This window comes from Phacochoerus africanus, chromosome 4 (assembly GCF_016906955.1).
Source record: "Phacochoerus africanus isolate WHEZ1 chromosome 4, ROS_Pafr_v1, whole genome shotgun sequence".
Lineage (NCBI taxonomy): Eukaryota > Metazoa > Chordata > Mammalia > Artiodactyla > Suidae > Phacochoerus > Phacochoerus africanus.
In genome coordinates this window covers 147,086,532-147,102,138 of record NC_062547.1, presented here as the reverse complement: position 1 = coordinate 147,102,138, position 15,607 = coordinate 147,086,532, and the positions used below count along the sequence as shown (strand labels likewise).

The window sequence follows — 15,607 nt, the reverse complement described above, 5'->3', positions numbered from 1 at the left end:
CCCAGTGCCTACTATGTGCCAGACACTGCTGGATGGTGCAGATACAAAATCCCTGTTCTTGTAGAGTCTGTGTTCTAATCCCATGTCTTTTGGGACACAGATATCTTTAAGAATGTGTGGGAGTTCCCGCTGAGGCACAGTGGGTTAAGGATCCAGCATAGTCTCTGCAGCTGCAGCGGCTTGGGTCGGTCGCAGCCGTGGCTTGGATTCAATCCCTGGCCCGGGAACTTGCATATATGCTGTCGGAGCGGTCAAACAAAGAAGGTGTCAACTTGATGGGCCCTGTTTCCTGAAAATTAGTCAGTCATTCTACCTCTTACGCACGCACGCACACACGCATGCACGCACGCACGCACGCACATGCGCACAGCTGCAGTGGGGTAGGGGAGACCCTCCCTGCTCCCTGAGTCCTCTATACCATTTCTTGGGTTTGGAAGGCTTAAAGCTCACGCTTACTAAGTAGAGGCCTCTGACGCCTGCCTGCATCCTGTTCGCTGCTTTCACCTCCTCATTTGCTCCTCATGCTGTTTTTGGATAAGACCCTGGAGTTTCCTTTTCAGATTAGATTGCATGATGAAGCTGTAAACCTCTGGGAACAGAGCCTACTCTGCCGCCTGCTTGTCTGATGGCTTTGAAGATGTTACTTCCATGCTCTGAGTCTCTTGTTGCACCTGAGCAGGGAGAATGTGGGATTGCAGTGATGGAGGGGTTTGAGGGTAGGTTGAGGGAGCTGACCTTGACGGCAAAAGAAGTATCTGTGTGTAAAGTCCAGTCTTGACGCTCCTTAGCTGGGTGGTTTTGAGCACATGACTTAGTTTCTCCAAGTCTTATTTCTCAGACGTGAAAGGAAAAAACCCAGCATGTACCTCATGGAATAGTTTTGAGAATTAAACTAAAATAATGTATGCAAATTGCCTAGGACAAAAGTGGTAGCTGTTATCATATCAAGTTTGTTACCTCCTCACCGTCTTTCAGGAGCATTTAATCAGTGAACTGTTCCTTGAGCCCCTGGCGTAGACTCTGTCTGTAGTAACCCTCCTGTGAGGCTGGCCCGGCCACCAGGCAGGAGTGCAGCACAGCGGTCTCACTCTGTCTTAGGCCTGGTTTAATTCTGTATATCAGCTGGGTGATCCTACGCGCTCTGATTTCGTTTAGTTTCCATTTCTAAAAGATGGAATAGTGATGCCACATGACACAGTCACAACAGAGAGGCTGGTTTTAAACAAGATCATGCATATAAAGCATTTAGTACAGTGCCCTGAAGAAACAACACGCAGGATAAATCCTCTAAGGCTAGTTCCATATTAATAGCATTATTTATTAATGAGCTTAACCTAACCTACCCCTGTCCACCCAGGGCTAGGCTGACTCTAAAGAAGATTTCTTAGAGTTCCCTGAAGGCTCTGCGAGTTAAACATCCAGTGTTGTCACTGCTGTGACTTGGGCTTAGGCTTGATCCCTGGCTTGGGGACTTTAGCATGTCTCAGGTGCAGCCAAAAAAAAAAAAGTTTCTCTAGATTTCATACCAGTCCAGTTGATGATGGGATGTACCATAGAAGTAAAATTAAGACTCTTGATTGAAAACTTGCCTTAGAGATTGCTTGGAAAATATTTATTGTTCCTGCAAATAACTGGTTACTGTGAAGTAATTCGCTATGGTAAAAAAAAAAAAAAATGAATGGTAATCTTTCTTTGTGTGTTTTCACTTAGTATCCGAACCCCATGGATAAAAATGTCATCTCTGTAAAAATTGTGGAGGAGAAAAGAGGTAAGTTCTCCAAATCTACCTTACTTCAGTGATGATCATTAAGTGATGTGATTTTTGTAAAGGTGTGTGTGTGTGTGTGTGTGTGTGTGTGTGTATTTGTGGCCTGTTAGATTTTAAACAGATCTATTAACAGGTGTATTTCTGTGTTCGAGGCAACCGTCAGAAAAGAGCACCCAGCATTTCCAGCAGTAGGAGGCTTGCCTTACACCCTTGTCACTTTCTCCATTAAGAATTGATGACACCTGTAAGAGCTGACATTTTTGAATACTTGATATGTGCCAGGCACTGTTGCTTTCATTAACTTAATCCTCAGAACAATGCAAGGGGTAGGAGTTATTATTCTTATGGAATGAATGAAGAAACCAAGGTATAGAGAGGTTCAATAACTTGCCCAAGGTGACATGGCTTTACCCCTTGCTATATTCTTGTATCATCTTATAGATGATAGAATAGATGTGACTGTCAAGTGATCAAATTCTAGAATCATGGAGTTCCCATCGTGGCTCAGTGGTTAACGAACCCGACTAGCATCCATGAGGACTTGGGTTTGATCCCTGGCCCGCTCAGTGGGTTAAGGATCCGGCATTGCCATGAGCTGTGGTGGAGGTCGCAGTCGAGGCTCAGATCTAGCATTGCTGTGGCTGTGGTGTAGGCCAGCAGCTGCAGCTCTGGTTTGATCCCTAGCCTGGGGACTTCCATATGCCATAGGTGCCACCCTAAAAAGCAAAAAAAAAAAAAAAAAAAAAAAAAAAATTATGGTCTCAAAACTCTGCTTAACACTATGGTTCGGTCTTGACTAGAGCAGGGCTTGACAAACTATGCTTGTGTTGCCTATTGTAAATAAAGTTTTACCTGCACCCAGCTCTGCCTGTTTGTTCACCTGTTATCTGTGGCTGCTGCCTTCCAACAATAGAGTTGTTGTGACAGAGACGGTAAGGCCCACAAACCCTGAAATACTTGCCGTCTGGCCCTTTAGAGAAGATGCTTCCTGAGCCCTGGCCTGGAGTGCAGGAGTCTTTCCTCTTCTCTGTCATTCTCGGCTCAGGGAGAAGCCTTTTCCTTGTTAGAACTAGAGAGCTGGGCAATGCAGGAAGCAGTAATGATACATATCACCAACCTCCAAACCTTTGGAGGCAGCCAGGCCCGCTCTCCTGGGCTCTTAAACCTTCAAAGAAAACATATAAGATGCTACTGTTCATCCCACGACTCTGAGACCTTCTCTGTGCTCAGGGAACAGAGAACTGGCTCTGGTTGTGAGGGTGTTTTGTGCACTTCCCGTAATTGTGTCGATATAGTTAAAAGCCATTTTCTCAGGCCCCTGCCCTCAGCGTGGGAGAAAGGTATGACGTGGCATTGGAGAAATCTGATTTCAGGTCCTGCAAGTTACTATCTGCATTACCTGACATCTGGGAGGCTCCATGTCTTCATCTATTCAATGGGAAAATCATAGCAATCCTGCCTTTAGGCTGTGGAGAAGATCAAATGAGAGAGCAGTGTTGCATATTCCATAGCTAATTATAATTTCTACCATTGGCAGGGCCATCTTTGCCTCTGGGAGTGGCTAATCCATTTCAGCAGGTGTGCTGCCGATACGGGATGACGTAGCCCAAGGAGTGCCCGTGGCCAGCGATGAGGCAGTTTCTCACCCACGGACAAGTTCTGGCAGTCAGGGTGTTTGCACCAAGGTTCAGACTGTTCCAGCCAGAGCTTTGAGAAACCCTGCAGGAGCGTGGCTGAGTCACAGTAATTCACAGAGCAAACGACAACACTTCAGAATTTGTCTTTTTCTCTGATGTGGTTTCCTTTTTTCTCAACTCACATTTATTGCATTATTTTTTTAAGTACCTAGTGCTAGTCTGTAAACTTTATTCCCAAACAGAATAGTTCCAGGCACAGGGAGCCTGCTCCCCTATGAGAGAGCATTGTGCCTAATATAATTAATTTCAAGTTTACATTTGTCGCCAGAAACCTGTGCTTGAAACATGTTTGGTGCAGAAGGTGGCGGAATCAGATCCTCCATCACTTTGTTAGAGCATTCTCTTGGTTGGCAGGAGGCTCATTGGCCGTGGCCTTCTACGTGTTGACACAGATCTCCCCGAGCAGGGAAGAACTGTTCCATCCTTGACTTTAGAACGTGCGGTGGGAGTAGCTACTTGTTTCGCCTTTATTCCTTTGCTCACAGATCTCTGGAGGGATCTGGTCCAGAAAAGTGGTCAGGGACACCGAGTTGGGAGGTAAAACATTTTCTCTAAAAATTCTTCATGGAGTTGAGATTGATGTTAAAAGTTTTATTCACCTTAACACAGGAATACAGTCCCTTGAATTTTTTTTTTTTTTTTTTGAGTGTAAACTTTTCTGTTTCTAGATGTGTCGACAGGGATCGTCTATAGAAAGAGGATTGCAGTCTGTCAGAATGTGGTTCCAGAGATTTTAAGGAAGGTAAATTCATTTCAAAATTTCATCCGATTTGGTGTGACACTGGGTGTTTTTCAGTCGTGGGGAGAGATCGCCTTTCTAATGGAGAGAGGAGCTGAGAACGCTCCCGGTTCTCCAGCCTCGTAGCCCTTTGAAGGCGGGAATCTGTCCCTCTCCAACCTCAGCTTGACAGGTGTTCTCAGAGATCGTTTTTTCCCGTTTGGTCTCTCTTCGGAGGGCGCTCGGTGTTCACAGCGATGGTCTGCAGTTAATTTAAAAGCTACTTTGAACGTTTTGCATGAAGTGACCATTTTTTGTAATCTGTCAGTGGCCAGCTGTGACTGTTAGGTAAGAATGATCAGAAGTGGGCAGATGGTAAATATTTAGCCTGAGCTTGAGTAAGGAAAGAAAAGCTTCAGTTGCCATCTCACTGTCAGAGAGAATGGTGATTTGGGAGTGTAATGTTCTCAGCACCTTGTGTAAATCTTTTTGTGTGTTTCTGTGAAGTAACGGTGTCGATGACGAAATCTTCATGATAGCAAATTGTTTTCTCTCTTTGAAATCCTTAAGCACTCTGGTGATTGTTGGAAAAAGGTGAGTGGAAATTTTCAATCACGTTGCTTTAACCGCAGAGGGATTCTTGACAAGAGTCCTTGTAGAATCATTAGGAAGTAAGAGGAGAGCGTGTTGATGCACACTTTTGAAAATGTCTCAAATGGTCATTTTAACCCGGAAGTGATTCTCTGTGTGATATAAAATCCAGCAGGGCTTCCGCTGATTAGCTTGCAAATTGCTTTGTTGTGCTGTATATAGAACACGTGGCTGCTTCGATCACTTTCTTATCAGGGATTAACACGGTCACTTTCTTTAGTGGATATGACAATGAACAGGAACTTTCTTTTGTTTTCCAGATGGCAATATGTTGCAGTATATGCAGCAAATTATTGCCGGCTTTTTCCACCGAGTGTGTACCCTGCCTTTGCCCTATATACACGCTTTGAATCTATTATTTAAAAAGGCATTCAACTTTGTCTTGTATCTCAATTCTTGAATAATTTAAGGACACCTCTGACTTGTGCAGTTCTGCCTTTGTAGTTTTCCATGTGTTCTCCACCTCGGAAAGCCTGCATGTCTAGATATTGGACAGAGTTTAAAATGAAGAAAATATTTTATCTGATAGTGTCCTGCATGTGATCCCGTAAGTGGCTCCAATGAGAATCCATCAGTTTAAGAAGGCCATAAGCAGCCCTGCAAGAGGCAGGGAAGGAGGCTGATAATTTGCTTAGTGGTTAGCACTTGGGAACATCAGGCCACGGACTCCGCAGCCCGCATAAATCCTGGGCCATTTGCATGTCCTCACCACCGTTTAGTAAGGTCCTAGTGTGTTTGATTATCAAGGACTTTGAACCATTGGGGAGCCATCTTCGGTGTATCAGGATCACCTGTCCTCTTAATTGTCCATGACCAAAGGCAGCTCTGGATATAGTCCTTATGAAGCTTGCTCTTCCTAAATTCAGAAAGCCGTCCTCCCTTTTTTGGACAGGTGAACATTTTAAAGGTACCTAGTATCCAGTTAGAAGAGGAGTCATGGTTCGATCCTCAGGAAAGGAACATGGCTATAAGGAGTCACTGCCTTACGTGGACACAGTATGCATCCATGAAGGAAGAGTCTGTTTTCCGGGAAAGTGTGGAAAATCCGAATTGGTAAGATGACCTGTGTGTGTGTGTGTGTGTGTGTGTGTGTGTGGACTGGGTGCAGGAAAGCACAAATGAGAGCACCTAATTGAAAAGCTGTGATTGCGTACTTGTAGCTTCTGTCTCACATAAATTATGTACTATTAATTTTTATCACACAAATAATCAATGACTAGATTTCCCATTGGGGAAGAAAAGCAGCTCAGCTGCTTTCTGCCTATCCTATCTAATCCTGGTGCCTTTTTACCTTCTCCAGAGGCAATGAACATTGCCAGCATATTGAATATTCTTCCAGACCTTTAAGAGATAGGTTTAGATACTCATAGAACCTGTAGAGTATGGTTTTTTGTGGCTTTTTTTTTGTCTTTTTTAGGGCTGCACCTGTGACATATGGAGGGTCCCACGCTAGGGGGTTGAACTGAAGCTGTAGACTCCGGCCTACACCATGTCACAGCAGTGCTGGATACAAGCCGTACCTGTGACCTGTATCACAGCTCACCACAATGCTGGATCCTTAACCCACGAGGCAAGGCCAGGGATCGAACCCGCGTCCTCATGGGTGCTACGTGGGTTCATTAACCATTGGGCCACAATGGAACTCCCTGTGTATGTTTTTTACATACATGTTTTCATTCTGTGTAAATCATTGTGGGCACTTACCTTCTTTAAATAGGATGTTTCTAAACTTTATCCATTGATGTTTATAAAATCTAGATTATTCCTTTGAACTGCTGCACAGCATTCAATCCTATCATCATGCTACATTCTCTTTAGCTTTTTTCCTTTTTGACAGACATTCAGATGGTTGCTAGTTACTCTTTATTGTAAACAGTGCTGTAATATTTGTGAGGAATATGATCTTATATATGCTATATGTGAGTGTTTCTCTAAGGGAAAATTGTTTTTACTATTGAGATATAGCTGACATACAGTAATGTGTGAAAAGAGAATTCGTAATTGTCAGGTTTATTGAGTTATTATTTCCATACAACAAAATGTATTCTTCTTAGTGTACAATTCACTGAATTTTGACAGATATGCAGATATACGGTTATATAACCACTGGCACAGTCTATAGAACACTTAAGGTAGTGTTAAAAAGCTATAGGCCATAATAATTCAGTGGGAAAAGAGTATTTTTTTTCAACATATGGTGCTGGCACAACTATATATCCTCATTCAAAAGAATGAAGATGAATCTCTTTGCACAGCAAAATACAAAATTACCTTGAAAGGGATCAGACATCTAAATGAAAGAGTTAAGGCTATTAAGCTCTTAGGAGAAAACACGGTAGTCAGTCTTTGTGGTCTAGGATTAGGCGGTAGTTTCTGAGATAGGACACCAAGATGCCAAACAACAAAACAAAGAATAGGTCACATTGACTTCACCAAAACTGAAAACTTTGTACTTCAAAGGACACTGTCCAGAAGGTGAAAAGACATCCAGAGAACGGGAGAACATATTTGCAAGCCATGTACCTGATAAGGGTGTAGTGTCCAGAATATATAAAGGGACATTCCAACTCAGGAATAAAAAGACAACCCAGCTAAAACGTGGGCAGGGCATCGGAGTCAATCCCCAAAGGTTGGCAGGTGTGAAAGGATGCTCGGCAAGGTTAGTGTTTAGGAGAATGCACAATAAAGCCACAGCGAGATACCACTGCAGCCCTGCTAGGATGGCTGTACCAAAAAGAACACACAACGCCAAGTGCTGGAAAGGATGTGGAGAAACTGGAACCCTCACACACTGCAGATGGGAATGTATAATGGTGCGGTTGTTGTGGAAACCAGGTTTTCAGGGCCTCACGCAGCTAAACATAGACTTTCCATCGGACCCAGCAATCCTGCATTGTATTGAACACATATCCACGTGACAGTTTGTGCAGGAACACGCATAGCACCACGTTCATAACAGGCAGAATGTGGAAACAGGCCGTATGTCCGTCACCTGTTAAATATGTACCCAAATGTGATATATCCACTCCATGGAATATTATTCAGCCATGAAAAAGAAATGGAGTAATCGCTCCTGTCACAACAGGGAAGAAGCTTGAGAACACAGTTTTAAGTGAAAGAAGCCAGTTATAGAAGGGCAGTTGAGGCAGTTTATTTGAGATGCCCATAATAGGTAAATCCACAGGACAGGAAGTAGGTAAGTGGTTGCCATGGGCAACAAGGCTGGGAGAGGAGGGCGTGACTGCTGCTGGTATGGGATTTCTTGTTGGGCGATGAAAGTATTCTGGAGCTAGTGTGGATGACTGCACAACTCTGAATGTACTAAAACCACGGAACTGTGCACCTTCAAGGGGGTAAATTTATTGGTATGTGAAGTATTTCTCGATAAAAGAAAGTTAAATGGCTGGTCCTCATATTTTTAGTTTATATAGATTTGGTTACAAGTGTGTTAACACATTAATTTACGCCCTGATCACTAGCACATGAAAGCTCATTTCTCTTCAACACTGTTCGGACTTGACACTAACATTCTTTAAATTTTTTGCCAGTGTAATGGATGAAAAACATTTAATTCCTTTGAAATGGTGTTTTTTTTTTAAAACAAACTGTAACAAGTGCCATATTTTAATAGTGATTATTGCCGTGAACTGTGATTTCAGAGGGTAATTTACTCTTTTATTTTTCGTCTTTTTTGGGCCTCACCCATGGCATATGGAGGTTCCCAGGCTAGGGGTTGAATTGGAGCTGTAGCTGCTGGCCTACACCACAGCCACAGCAACAGCAATGCTGGATCCAAGCCGCATCTGCGACCTACACTACAGCTCACAGCAATGCCGGATCCTTAACCCACTGAGCAAGGCCAGGGAGCGAACTGGCGTCCTCATGGATGCTAGTCACATTTGTCTCTGCTGCGCTATGACGAGAACTCCCTCTTTTGTTTTGGTGTTGTTCTGTATGATTTGAAATTTTTTTTTTTGGATGTGCCTGAGGCATGTGGAAGTTCCCAGGCCAGGAATTGAACCTGAACCGCAGCAGTGACAATGCCTGATCCTTAACCTGCTGAGCAATGAGGGAACTCCTGGGTTGAATTTTTTATTCCCCCATCATTTAAAGGGACATAAAGCCCTCAAACTCAAATAATTGAGACCCAGAAATTTGAAGTCCATTCTGAAGCCTCATCAGGTGGGCACATCATTTCTGCTCCCCTAATTTTGGTCCTGTAGACTCTGCCTCAGCAGCACACCGAGTGTGGGTGCCATGTCTCATTAATGTGTCCGAGATGGGTTTGCTCTCAACTACCATATAATTTTTTTTTTCAGTTTCTCATAATAAAAACTTCACATAGAATGTAGATCTTTTGGATTAACTATAACGGTTGTGTTTAAAGAATAGAGTTTATTTTTTCCTTTTTGTTGAAATGGTGAAAGAACAGAATGGTCTGATTTTATGCAAAAAACACGTCTTTCACTTCGTATACTTCATTTCATCCTCATTTTTATCAGCTCTTTTGGGTGATTGTCTAGTTTGAAAAGGTGAGCTAAACCTTCACCAGTTCTTCGTAAATGATAATTGGTCTGGGGAATCCACGGGAAACATCCTTCAGGACTTTTTTCCTTTGCGTTTTCTTAAAAATTATTTTTTCTTTTTCCTTTTTTTTTTTTTTTTTGGCTGCCCCACAGCATACAGAGTTTCCAGGCCAGGGATCAGATCCAAGCTGTAGTTGCCACCTATGCTGCAGCTGTGAATGCCAGATCCTTTAGCCCACTGTGCCAGGCTGGGGATTGAACCTGCACCCTGGTGCTGCAGAGATGCCACTAATCCTGTTGCACCACAGCAAGAACTCCTAAAAATTATTTTTTAAATAGCCACTCTGATTCTGGGAAAAATTATATATGTATCTTGTAAAAAAAATACTAAACAATTCAGGAAAAAAAAAGCAATTTTCATCCCCTAACAATAGTGTCTTCTTATGTAATTTTCTTGGTCCAATCCTAATTGGCATTTTGATTGTTCCTAAATTTTTTGCTATTATAAACAGTGCTGTAATGAAATCCCTATGATTACATATATCCCCGCTTGTTATTCATTGAACTTTTAGGGTAGATGGAGCAATGTGGGATTTCTGGGTCAAGGGTTATATGCACTTTGTATTTTGATACATATTACCAGATTCCTCTGTGAAAAGGTTTGCCCAGGAGTTTCCGTCATGGCACAGCAGAAACGAATCCAACTAGGAACCATGAGGTTGCAAGTTCGATCCCTGGCCTCGCCCAGTGGGATAAGGGTCCAGCGTTGCTGTGAGCTGTGGTGTAGGTGACACTTGTGACTCGGATCCTGAGTTGCTGTGGCTGTGGTGTGGGCTGGCAGCTACAGGTCCGACTCAACCTCTAGTCTGGGAACTTCCATATGCCATGAATGCAGCCCTGAAAAGACAGAAGACAAAAAAAGAAAGAAAGAAAGAAAAGAAAATTAGAATACAACAAAATGCAAAAAATGGGGGGGGGGGGACAGGTTTGCCCAGCTGTACTTTTTCTTATCTTTGGTTTGTTATGTTCTTGTCCTCTGCCAAACACTCTCTTTGATTCTTGGCACAACAAGCCAGTATTTATTGACTCCTGTTATGTCAGGGCCAAAGCTGTTTCCTTCATCTGTGGAGTTTTGAAGCTCAGATTAAGTAGCTTTCAAAGTGGTATGGTCACTAAGTCACCAAGCCAAGATGTGAACCCACTTGGAGCAAAGCCGTGAGGCAGGGATATGAACATTTGTGAAGAATGGACTTATGTCAGTCTGTAGGTTGCTTTGGATTCCAGGTTATGGAAAATGGGCTTTATTCTTTCGGCAACAAGCAGCCACACAGAGGTTTCTGAGCAGGGGATGAAGTGATGAAAGCTGTGATTCAGACTTTGGGAAACTTCACGTTTTCTTAGATCCTGAGGTGGATTTATAAAGGCATTTTAGGCAGGCATTCTTAAACGAGTGGATCATTCTGGGGGGGCATCAAAGACAAGACACCTTGTAACTTCTGTTCCCCTTCTTTGAAGGGAATGTGAGAGTGTTGGCTAGCCACTGCACCCAGAAAATGAAATATGGGCAGTCTTCTTTTAAAGAGCAAAACAAAACAAAACAGAACTGTCATGGCTGCTGCATCCAAAATTAGACCTTCCAGCAGTGTGTTGGTTAGCAGGTATGGGTGTGTGACAGGAAACCAGTCGGTCTGTCCCTGTGCATGGCCTTTTGGCTCAGTTTAGAGATGGCTTGAAATGGGCTTCCTATAGAATCTAAGCCTCGCTCTGTCCTTTACATAAACACACTTTTGGCATCTTGCAGACTCTCTGCAGTTGTGGCACCTTCTTGGGCAAGAGTTCATTAGTTTTTCCCTTGTCTGTGCGTTACACAGCTGGGTATTTCTTTTTAATTTAATTTAATTTTAATTTTTTTATTACATTTTCTTTTTTTCCCCCACTGTACAGCATGGGGACCCAGTTACACATACATACATACATAATTTTTTTCTCCCATTGTTGTGCTGTGTTGTAAGTATCTAGACATAGTTCTCAGTGCTACACAGCAGGATCTCCTTGCTAATCCATTCCAAAAGCAATAGTTTGCACCCATTAACCCCAAGCTCCCAATCCCTCCCACTCCCTCCCCCTCCCCCCCGGGCAACCACAAGTCTATTTTCCAAGTCCATGATTTTCTTTTCTGTGGAAAGGTTCATTTGTGCTGTATATTAGATACCAGATATGAGTGATACCATATGGTATTTGTCTTTCTCTTTCTGACTTCACTCAGGATGAGAGTCTCTGGTTCCATCCATGTTGCTGCAAATGGCATTATGTCATTCTTTTTTATGGCTGAGTAGTATTCCATCATATATATTTGGGTTGTTTCCATGTCTTGGCTATTGTGAATAGTGCTGCAATGAATATGCAGGTGCATGTGTCTTTTTTAAGGAAAGTTTTGTCTGGATGTATGCCCAAGAGTGGGATTGCTGGGTCATATGGTAGTTCCATGTACAGTTTTCTAAGGTACCTCCATACTGTTCTCCATAGTGGTTGCACCAGCTTGCATTCCCACCAACAGTGCAGGAGGGTTCCCTTTTCTCCACACCCCCTCCAGCATTTGTTATTTGTGGACTTCTTAATGATGGCCATTCTGACTGGTGTGAGGTGGTATCTCATGGTAATTTTGATTTGCATTTCTCTAATAATCAGGGATGTTGAACATTTTTTCATGTGCTTCTTGGCCGTCTGTATGTCTTCTTTGGTGAAATGTCTATTCAGGTCTTTTGCCCATTTTTCCATTGGGTTGTTGGCTTTTTTGCTGTTGAGTTGTATAAGTTGCTTGTATATTCTAGAGATTAAGCCCTTCTCAGTAGCATCATTTTAAAGTATTTTCTCCCCACTTACATCAATGGACACATCATTTAGATAGAAAATCAGTTAAGCAACAGAGATCCTAAAGGAAACAATAGAAAAGTTAGGCTTAATTGTCATTTTCAGGACATTACATCCAAAAAAAATCAGAATATACATTCTTCTCAAGTGCACAGGGAACATTCTCAAGAATTGACCACATATTGGGGCACAAAGCTAACCTCAACAAATTTAAGAGTATAGAAATTATCTTAAGTATCTTCTCTGATCACAATGGCATGAAACTAAAAATCAACCACAGGAAAAGAAATGAGAAAAAACTAAGTACATGGAGACTAAACAACATGCTACTGAAAAACCAATGGGTCAATGAGGAAATCAAGAAGTAAATTAAAAAAATACCTTGGGACAAGTCATAACGAAGACACAACCACTCAAAGTCTATGAGACGCCGCAAAAGCAGTGCTCAGAGGGAATACAGACCTTCCTCAAAAAAGAAGAAAGATCAAATTGACAACTTAACCCACTACCTAAATGAATTAGAAAAAAGAACAAAAAAACCATAAAGTCAGCAGAAGGAAGGGAATCATAAAGGTCAAAGAGGAAATCAATAAAACAGAGATTCAAAAAACAATAGAAAAAAACCAAGAGCTGGTTCTTTGAAAAGGTAAACGAAACTGATAAACCTCTGGCTAGACTCATTAAGAAGAGGAGAGAAAGAACGCAAATAAACAAAATAAAAAACAAAAAAGGAGAAATCACAACGGATACTGCAGAAATACAAAAAACCATGAGAGAATACTATGAACAATTATATGCCCACAAATTTGACAATCTGAAGGAAATGGAGAACTTTCTAGATTCTTACAGCCTGCCAAAACTGAATCAAGAAGGAATAGACCAACTGAACAGACTGATCACTAGAAATGAACTTGAATATGTCATAAAAACACTCCCTACAAGTAGAAGTTCAGGACCAGATGGCTTCACAGGTGAATTCTACCAAACATACAAAGAGGAACTGGTGCCCATCCTCCTTAACTTTCTCAAAAGGTTGAAGAAGAAGGAACACTTGCAAAGACATTCTATGAAGCTACCATCACCCTCATTCTAAAATCAGACAAAGATACCACCAAAAAGAAAACTATAGGTCAATATATTTGATGAATATAGACGCAAAAATTCTCAACAGAATTTTAGCCAACCAAATCCAACAACATATCAAAAAGATTGTTCACCACGACCAGGGGGGATTCATCCCAGGTGCACAAGGATGGTTCAGCATATGCAAATCAATCAACATCATACACCACATTAAGAAAAGAATAGTCAAAAACCACATGATCATCTCAATAGATGCAGAAAAAGCATTTGACAAAGTCCAACATCCACTTATGATAAAAACTCACAGCTGGGTACTTCTCATATGCCCTCTTCCTGTGTTAACTTCAGCGGACAGTTTCTCCTGCAGTTCTTAGGGAATGGAGTTTACATCCTTTTCAGAAGATGGGTCGGTGTGGTGTTTTGCACTTAATTTTTCCGAAATCCAGCTTGGCACTCCATGCCTCAGAGAAGTCCTTCTATCCTTATTCTGTCCCTTCTCCTATACCAGTCAGGCCACCTTCTACAGTAATTTATAGACACCCTGACTCACATGATTCTAGCCACCATTTCTATGTGTTTAGTATGTGCTTGGCTCTTCTAAGTGCTTGATATATATATGAATTTTTATGTATATAATCACTGAATCCTCATAGCCACCCTGTGAGTTCTTATGAAGTTGGAACTCTCCCCTGTTATTGTCCCCTTTACAGCCTGAGGCTTAGAGAAGTTAGGTAGGTTAAGCTAGCACAGATGGCCAGTCAGTGTCAGAGTCAGATTCAAACCCAGGCAGTTTGGCTCCAGAATCGAGGCTGTTGGCCATGACACTGCCCGGTCTCATAAGCAAGCCACTGTGGTTTCATAGTTGTTCTTTTGGCTCTACCTTTTCCTTTTCCTGTGTATCCATTTTTTTTCCCACCCACTCCCTCTGGGCAGATTATCAGAGACTGATGTGGGCTTGACGGGGCCCAACCAGTCGGAATCTGCTCCAGGAGCTGGGGGTGGGGTGGCTCCGTGCCAGATCCATCAACCCATTGTGCTGGGCCAAGGATCAAACCCATGCCTCCACAGCGACCTAAGTCACTGCAGTTGGGTTCTTAACCCACGATGCCACAGTGGGAACTCCAAACAATTCATGTGACTTCAGATTCTAATCCCAAACGTGTGCTCTTTTATTATAGAGTCAGTGTCTGTGGTTATTACCATTATGCTGTGGGAAGATGTTCCACGCTGCGATTTTGCATGTCCTCAGCACGTGCTGTCCGGGGCCACCAAGCCCCTCACTTTGAGAGTCCTGAGTCCCTTTCTCTTTTGGTTTCAAGGTGAGATTTCAGCACTGGAGAGCCTATCAGGCAGGGTCAGTGCAAGCATTTGGCATGGTTCCAATGCACCCGGATTTGGGATCTCTCCTTGGTTCCTGCTGAGACTGCAGCTGAGACTGTGGCTGAGACCCAGGGCTGTCATGCTCCCTGCTCTGGGGAACTGCCCACGTTTCCGGAGTCAGAGAATGTGCTGCGTGGCTTAGGCACACTTGGGCCAAATCAGATAATAGGAAAATGAATCTTACTCCAACGTAACAACATTAAAAGTTAAAAGTCGGCTCTTGTGGGAATGATGTAGAGCAGGATACTGGGCATTTGCGTTTGAAAGTGGAGAATGGAGTGTGTGCTTTTAGGTTTTTCAGAGTGAAAAGTTATGGTTTCTGCCCTCTGAAACCTTCCATTCCAAATTATAAGCTCATTCATTTCTTGCTATTTTGTGTTTGCTTCTAGATGTTAAAATACATTCGTTTGTCGTTTTCTGGTTCTCTTCTTACAGCAAATAGATTTTTATTGTACTGTGTGGCAGTGTAGCTGAAATGTGCTTGATTTGGCTTTAGTAGCATTGACTTCTCCAAGTCATGTAATTTTAACACACACTCATCTTGTAAAACTATTTTCTTGGGCTTTGCCCTTTCACCAGAACTGCGTGTTTTGGTGGTAAATAAAAACGTTTCTGTTATCCTGAAGCAAGATTTAAGTTGTCCCTGTCAGCGGAGACTAATTCTGTTCATGAAGTTGCAGAGCTGGGTTTCTTTGGAGTGACAGGACCACGCTCCCCTGCTCAGCATCTTGATGGCCCATGACTTCCCCTTCCCCTGTCTCAGAGCTTCTGCTTATCCAGCGATGCCCGCAAACCTTATTTCTGAAATCTAGAGATACTCAGCCTTGTCGAATGTGTGTTAATAACCTTGGTTATGTTGATTCAACATTTATAAAATCCCAAAGAAATCCCTCCTGGAATATGGTAAAATAAA

General features: G+C 42.5%; 1 protein-coding gene across 2 annotated transcripts in view; it reads left to right on the top strand.

The window, feature by feature from the left end:
- PRELID2 (PRELI domain containing 2) overlaps positions 1-15,607 on the top strand; it is a 78,682-nt gene that overhangs the window by 15,260 nt on the left and 47,815 nt on the right. The window contains exons 2-5 of one of the 2 annotated variants that reach the window (XM_047778946.1): positions 1,711-1,768; positions 4,134-4,207; positions 4,754-4,777; positions 5,727-5,887. In XM_047778946.1, the coding sequence (XP_047634902.1) occupies positions 1,711-1,768; positions 4,134-4,207; positions 4,754-4,777; positions 5,727-5,887 (317 nt within the window). The remainder of the gene's footprint in view (positions 1-1,710; positions 1,769-4,133; positions 4,208-4,753; positions 4,778-5,726; positions 5,888-15,607) is intronic. The other variant, XM_047778947.1, reaches the window with a different exon arrangement.